Source organism: Quercus lobata, chromosome 8 (assembly GCF_001633185.2).
Source record: "Quercus lobata isolate SW786 chromosome 8, ValleyOak3.0 Primary Assembly, whole genome shotgun sequence".
Taxonomy (NCBI): Eukaryota; Viridiplantae; Streptophyta; class Magnoliopsida; order Fagales; family Fagaceae; genus Quercus; species Quercus lobata.
The window spans coordinates 33,888,721-33,895,808 of record NC_044911.1 but is presented as its reverse complement, the minus strand read 5'-3'; the positions used below and the strand labels follow the sequence as shown (position 1 = coordinate 33,895,808).

At 34.4% G+C, this 7,088-nt stretch overlaps 1 protein-coding gene across 6 annotated transcripts; it reads right to left on the bottom strand.

Moving 5' to 3' along the window:
• Window positions 1-1,416: 1,416 nt before the first annotated feature.
• Window positions 1,417-6,401, bottom strand: LOC115955129 (putative zinc finger protein CONSTANS-LIKE 11). Of its 6 annotated transcripts, none has more exons than XM_031073182.1 (8): window positions 6,192-6,401; window positions 5,034-5,744; window positions 4,529-4,738; window positions 3,582-3,925; window positions 2,658-2,840; window positions 2,246-2,287; window positions 1,994-2,081; window positions 1,417-1,779 (listed from the first exon to the last, which is right to left on the bottom strand). In XM_031073182.1, the coding sequence occupies exons 2-5, from the start codon at window positions 5,622-5,624 to the stop codon at window positions 2,714-2,716; spliced, it is 1,272 nt and encodes a 423-aa protein (XP_030929042.1). In that variant the 5' UTR covers window positions 5,625-5,744; window positions 6,192-6,401; the 3' UTR covers window positions 1,417-1,779; window positions 1,994-2,081; window positions 2,246-2,287; window positions 2,658-2,713. The 6 variants fall into 6 exon arrangements, with proteins under 6 accessions (XP_030929042.1, XP_030929041.1, XP_030929039.1 ...); XM_031073181.1 differs by having other exon boundaries at window positions 2,045-2,081; XM_031073179.1 differs by lacking the exon at window positions 1,994-2,081.
• Window positions 6,402-7,088: the final 687 nt, after the last annotated feature.

Sequence of the window (7,088 nt, the reverse complement as noted above, 5' to 3'; positions counted from 1 at the left end):
ACCTTTTCTAACATAATATCAAAGCTAGGTCTCTTTGGCCCTCACAAATTTCTCAAAGCTCAATCGCCTCTCACCACCACTACCAGCCACTCTATACAACTCACTTCGATCTATTCCCTATGGTGGACATTGTCTAAGTTCTCATTCTCATCAATGCTGCTAGCCACTCCTACGAGGCATAGTATTGATGTATTCCTTGCCGTTTACAATGTCTTGATAAAAACTCATACACATCTTCACTTGTTCTTCTCATATATTATATTATCCAGCTTTCTTTTCGGTGATGCATTTCTACCATTTATAGTCGAGTTTCTTAGAGCACGCCTCTGATTGATAGCTTCTATTTCTATCAGCTTTCTTTTTGGTCATGCATTTCTACATCTTTGGTTGAACTTTTTAGATCACGTCTATGATTAGTCTCCTCCACAACTACAATGTGTGAACTTTCCTCAACAACATCAAGCTTCAATCACCATGCGCCCGCTTGGCAACTGGCCTTTATGTAGCCTGTGGTTTCACACTTTCCTACCAAACTCAAGTTACCTTCAAGCTTCCAACTTGAATTTGAGGGGGGAAATGTTAGAGATGTATCAAAGCACAAGTACACTGTTATTCTGGTTAAGTTTCATTGTATTATCCTAGTCCAAGTTCATTATACTTGAAATCCTAAGTCCTAACTATATTAACATGACCCTAAGATTGGTCAAGGGTTAGGCTATGATTATTGATTAGTTTATAATTTATACTTTTCAGTGGCACACAAAATCCAATAATAAAGAATTAACCAGTATTCCATTGTGGATGTAGCCACTAAAGACAAACTATGTTAATTCCTCCCGTCCTCCATTACTGATTTACTAGAAGTAGAGATTGATCCACGCCTAGGAGCCTTTCTGTTCGAGCCCCTTTCAAGTAGACTATATATAAGGGCGTACCGACTCCACTAAAGCTAAATCAAGAATCTGCTTTGAATCTACTATCTCTTTATTTTTTTTCCTGATATTTATTTTATTCTAACATAATATTAGAGCTATACCTATCCTTTTCTAACATCTCCTATTGGTACATCCTATTGATTGACTAATCAAATTCTTCTACATACATAACAAACTGAGTTGCTTATGACAATTACCATACATTCTTTAAGATTGACTTCGCTAAACTTGAAGCTAGAAATAATTCCCTGAATTTATATATGGATCATGTTTTGCACCACATATAAATCAATGATTACTCATCCTACGTTTATTCTAACTGGATTCTTGAACATTCTACTTCAAAATGAACAACTCATTCTAGCAAAACTATGACACTTTTCCTTAAACCATAAGAAAAAAATAATAATAAAAAAATAAAAAAAAAAAAAAAAAAAAAAAAAACCCATCAAAAAGATCAACATCATATATTGTATCCTCTTTTAAATTTCAAGTAACAGAAACCAGTAGAACTGAGAAGCTTTAAATACAAAAACATACCTGTGGTGGAAGGGTAAGTGTTACTTATCATTCTTAAATATGGAAGCTCTAGTTTTATTACAATTTGTAAAATATAAATCTGGAATCATTACATGGAGTAGAGACTGATTAAATATATGAATGCAACTACAATAACAAAAAAATGACTTGCAATAAGGTTTCTGCCTTAAGAAAGGTTGCTGGAGCTGGCAGCAAAAGCAAGAGGAGGTTCTACATAAGGATAGGCTAAAGAACATGACCAAAAGGTCCTCACTCGACTTTCTTCATCAATTCTATTTCCTGACTGAATATCCATTGCCATTGCCTGAGTATAAACAAAAGATTAAGATATTGATTAGTAAAACTGGAAACAATTGTTTCTATTTGAGTGCCATAGACAAATTAAGCATCAAGAAGACACCTATAGATCATCTTGATGGCATACAACCAATGCTTATACAAATAATGAAGTTCAAAAGTAACATTGCCCATGAGATTTTTTGGAACACTTAGAAAGAATAATTGGTGAGGCGGCATACAGATTGTCAGAGACGTGACCAAGTCTAAATTAATTTATTCTAAGTGACTACCAATGCTGAAGATCCATCATTGTACGCATGAACTGTGCTGTAAATTGATGAAAGGAGAAAATCAAAGATAATGTTAAAAAAGGGAGCATTCTTAAAATCTTTTTGTTTTTATTTTTAATATTTTAATGATTTGAAGATTAAAGGAACAAAGTACTAGATACATATAGGATCTGGAGAGAGAGAGAGAGAGAGGTAAATAACCTGTAGGAAGATGATGCTCAGTTGACTATGGACAATCCCAGTCTGAAATCACAAAAGAACAAACAGAATTGCATAGATAAGAACATGACACAAAGCATAAGGGTTTATAAAAAAGAAAAAAAAGGATCTATTCCATGTGTTCAATCAAACAAAACATTAACAGCATGAGTAATAATAATATAAAATGAAAAGGCTTGCAAAGGTATATTAAAAGAAACCTGTAAGATTTTCCCATTTACAAAATTTTACAAGAAAGAAGCTTTTCTTTATTCATCATTATTGAGTTAGGAACTTATTCTGATAATGAGAGAGCATATTTTCATCAGATAAAACTGCATTTATCTGTTAGATTAAGTTGGTGATATCTATCTTCTCATGCAGGGAATGTAACATGCATTTGCTGCAGGAATACCTTGTCCAATTAGGCTTTGTCTTAAAAGGCAAGACATGGAGATTGGGTGAAATGGCTCAGAAGTCACTTGTCGTGAGGGGGTCATAATCATATACCTCACCTTGTTTCACAAATCTCCCTTTCACACGCTTTCTAGTATCAGCTCTGGCTTTACGAGAGGCATATCTTATTTGTTTACCAAACCTATACATGAAACACATGCCAAATCAATTAGGAGTTGACTGTAAGTAAAATTTATGAGATATTAATGAAGTACTGGATATATAAGGCCAGGCTTCAGTGAAGGAAACACATAAATCTACCAGTCAGTTCAACCAAAATCAAAACAAAAGTTTTTCATAATAATATTATTCTGATATGAGAGGCATAAACCGGAACCATGACTTCTAGAAAATAAATAAAAATAAGAAGAGGAAGACTTCAAAGATAGGCTACATACTTTTTGAACTTTCTAAGAGAAACATCTTTCAGAAATTCATGATATATTTGCTAAGATATGCTCACATGTAAATTTTATTTAGAAAAGTTTAAATAAAATTTTCTGCAATGTAATTCACAAAATATACAGTTGCATCACAGCCTCTTGTTATGATAAAGTTTTAAGATAATGAATTAGGAAATTTCTATATTCTCATAAATGCTAATTTCAGGTATACAAGAGGTGTCAGCACTTTATGTTCCATTACCCACACTCCCATCTTAGATAAGATGCCTGTTAAAAAAGAACACGTGACTGACTGTGATAAGTGGAACATAGTTTAGAACACGAAAGGGCAGAGGTAGCAAAGATGTCTTTCAAGCACTTTTGGAAACAAAAGGATACGTATATCAAGATTATAAAGTTTTTATATTTTTTCTATAAGTAAGATTATAAAGATATCATGTTAAATTATCATTTAATGAAGTCAGAGTTGAGACGTATACGTTCGACTTTTCTTTTTTTCATTATATCTCATCTTAGCTTTATCCCTTGCTTGTGGGCAGCTAGCCTCCAAATTTGATTCCCAAGGTGATTCAACTGTCAGAAATACTGGTGATAATCCACAATCTTGATAATCAGCTGCACTGCTTTCACCCGTGATGTTGGATAGTGAAAGTGATATGCTTGAATGAACTTGCCCAGTAGGAAACCCCAGATTGATGTTTCTGGTGTGAGTAGGATTCAGAAGTAAGCAATTTGGACCACCATTAACAGGCATCATACTAGCTGACCCACCAACATGAGAGGATTGAAAACCCACACAATCTTGCTGTCCTGATGACGATGCCTACAACATACATGAGGGTAACTCTCAGTCAAACACAAGCAAATTTTGTAAACTTCAGAAGTACGTGGAATTCAAAGAAAGGCTATTGTTTTCAGCCATTTTGACAGGTAAGTCTATAGTAAAGGATCATTTCTAGCATGTCAGAGTAGAAATGAATAGTTAAATGTAGTAGCAATGCTTAAAAGCCATATTTGAGCCTTCCAAATTAAAAAGCACGCCCCAAAATTGATCTGTACATACTTGTAGTTAAATATTCCAGAAATCATGGAAATGGATATCACAGTGTTGATCATTAACAATCCTATAAATAGTATTTCATTTGACTGAATACGAAACTTGAAATTCTAACACTAGGATTTTGGATTTTGTTGCCTGCATTATAACTTTATAAGTCAGCAGTATTCGACATGTCACCATGAACCTTTGTCAATAATTATGTGCACTGTGCAAACAAAATGAATTGGATATTTGTGCATGAATGTCTTACATGTTAAATCTCCATGAATATTTCAAGTTGGACAAGTGAATTGAGGAGAAGAAAGTGGAATAATAATTAAAGATGACTCAATAAAAAGAGCTATAAAGGTCAAGAAAAGATAGAACCTCTAAAGCACTCTCAATAGGACCATTAGATTCAGTGACTGATAGGTTTTTCTCCATCGATAGACATTCCATTCCTCCATCCTCAAACTGGTATCTAGTAGAACCTTGGGGACAGCCAAATATCTCGCCATTTTTTAATGACACATCATCCATGTTGAGGCCTTCACAGAGATCATCAGTATCAATAAGATCCTTGAAATTCGAAGATTCCTGAAGTACATTAAGTAAATCAATGCATGACTTAGAATTACCAAAGGTCCAATAGTACAATTACTTTTTTTGGGGACAAAAGTACAGTTACTTGATGAGGAAGATTAAACATTAGGGAGATAAACTTGTAGTTCAAAATCTCAATGCTCACCGAATCAAAAAGGTAAGCATGTAACCTTAGATGGATAAAGACACCATGAAAACTAGTTAAAGTATAATATACAAAATTTTTAGAATATATCTACTTACTCTACCAATTTAAGAGAAAAAATGGAAATACAAAATAAAAAATTACCTTTGGTAAATTTAATTCTTCAGAAAAGAAAGGTGCTTGATCTCTGCAGTATGGCATGTAATTTGGATTTGTTGGAATCAAAGAAGACAGCCCTGTCCAAGACTCAAATTTAGAGCAAGGTTCAATTTCATTCGGTTTAGTTGCCACCAACTCCAATGAGCCCTCGTTATCCCTTTGTTCCAAACAGTTGTTGATGCAGTTCTCACTCATAGGCTGTGTAGTCATGTACTCCCAACCACTATCAAAATTACTTGAAGAAGACGAATCAAGAAGAGAAGACCAAATCCTTGACAACTCTGTCAAAGAAGGACAACCTGTATAACAATTCAATGACTGGCGTCGATGCCCCAGCCTTGAACACTCATTACCATTCCAATCACAGCCTTGACAAAGAGACATTTGATCATCCATGCAGCGGACAATTGCAGGCTGGGAATTGCACTTATCACATAAGAGCGAACGCATGTGCCTACGGGACAAAGAATTGGCAGAGTGTACACATCCGTCACAATGCAAGCAAAGGCGTGCCAAATCCGATTTACAATACACCACTGCCCTCAACACCCCACAAAAATCACACAGAGGCTCCATACTTCCCTCCTTTTAACTTAATTAAAAGTAATTTTATTCCTAATGGAATTAACTGAATCAAAGCTCTTGGTGGGAATTCGGGTTTATTGTTTCAAAGCTCAAACCACTGACTCCGTAGTCCTTCACAATTCCATAACAACCAAAATTTAAACCATCATCACAAAATAACAAATACACAGCAACAAAAAAAATCAACATAAGTATGTGTCCAACTAAGAGTTTTTCAGCATAAAATATCAATCCCATCATCATTTAAGTATTCCAATTGCATTTTCATACTCCTAGTCCAATGATCTATATATAGATAAGATCAATGAAGAAAAAAGAAATCCTTCACCATTACATAACAACCAAAAAAAGCAAGCCAGCATGACACACTAACAAAAAGCCATCCAAAATTTTACAAAAGTACGCATCAAAGTATCAAACTATATATATATATATATATTTTTAAAAGTATAACTTATCAAATCCACCATTGTATCAGACTATCAATACTGTAATGGCATTTCATATTTGAGTCCAATACATAAATTATATCAATGATGACGGAAAAGAAGCACTTACCGGTTGCCGAATTCCCACCAAAGAAAGAAATGTTTAGAACATATTCAACCAACATCAAGAAACTCAGATTCCATTAATGAGAGCAAGGAAAGGTGAGGTTGATAAAAAGAAAGCAAATACCTTGATAAAGAAGCAAAAGGTTATAGCTATTGGAGAAAACAAATGTTGAACGCTTAAGTAAGCTACGTTGGCTTTGGCATTGGAAACACTGTACGAGGCAAGCTCAGGCTCAGCTCGTTATTTATTTATGTGTAAGTGTTTTTCCTAGGCTTGGTGGGTGTTCGACACGTGGCAAAACGTGGACATTAGAAAGTGATAGCATGGTGACTTGGATAGGCTTAATTCGGATATGCTATGGCCAGCCTTATTGCTCGGACAGTGGACTGGGCTGGGCTATGGCAATGAAAGGTAAATATATGAAAGATTTGGGGCAAGAAATTCTTGAAGCATTCACATACAATGCTATCATTTGTCAAATCACAATTTTACATGTGTACTTAATTTTTCAAAATCAAAGTGATTTGTTTTTGTTCATGCGAAACTTTAGCTACGCGTCCTAGATAAAGGGTTTAAGAATTTGTGGCGGTGAATTGGGAGCACTGATGACTTTTTTTTTTTTTTTTTGCTGTCTAAGCACTTCAATTGGATTTGGTCGTGTTTTACCCTTCATGACATGTTAAATCTATCTCGTTCTTAGCCTTTGTAATATCAAGCCAAACCCGTATATAATTGGGCAAAGATTGGGTCCTATATATTAGACTCATTAAGATATGAATATGTAGTAAGTGTTTGATACATGTCTAAATCCCAATAGATCCAATGTCTAAAAGTACTAAACCCAAGCCAATTTTTATACAATTATATATTTACAATTTGATCCTAATTATCTTTTCTTTT

Excerpts from the sequence above, each read along its gene's own strand:
- LOC115955129 (XM_031073182.1), bottom strand. The coding sequence starts at position 5,624 with ATGGAGCCTCTGTGTGATTTTTGTGGGGTGTTGAGGGCAGTGGTGTAT. Across the intron at positions 3,926-4,528 it reads CTATTGAGAGTGCTTTAGAG|GCATCGTCATCAGGACAGCA; the intron begins GTTCTATCTTTT and ends TGTATGTTGTAG. Across the intron at positions 2,841-3,581 it reads GAAAAAAAGAAAAGTCGAAC|GTTTGGTAAACAAATAAGAT; the intron begins GTATACGTCTCA and ends TTTCATGTATAG.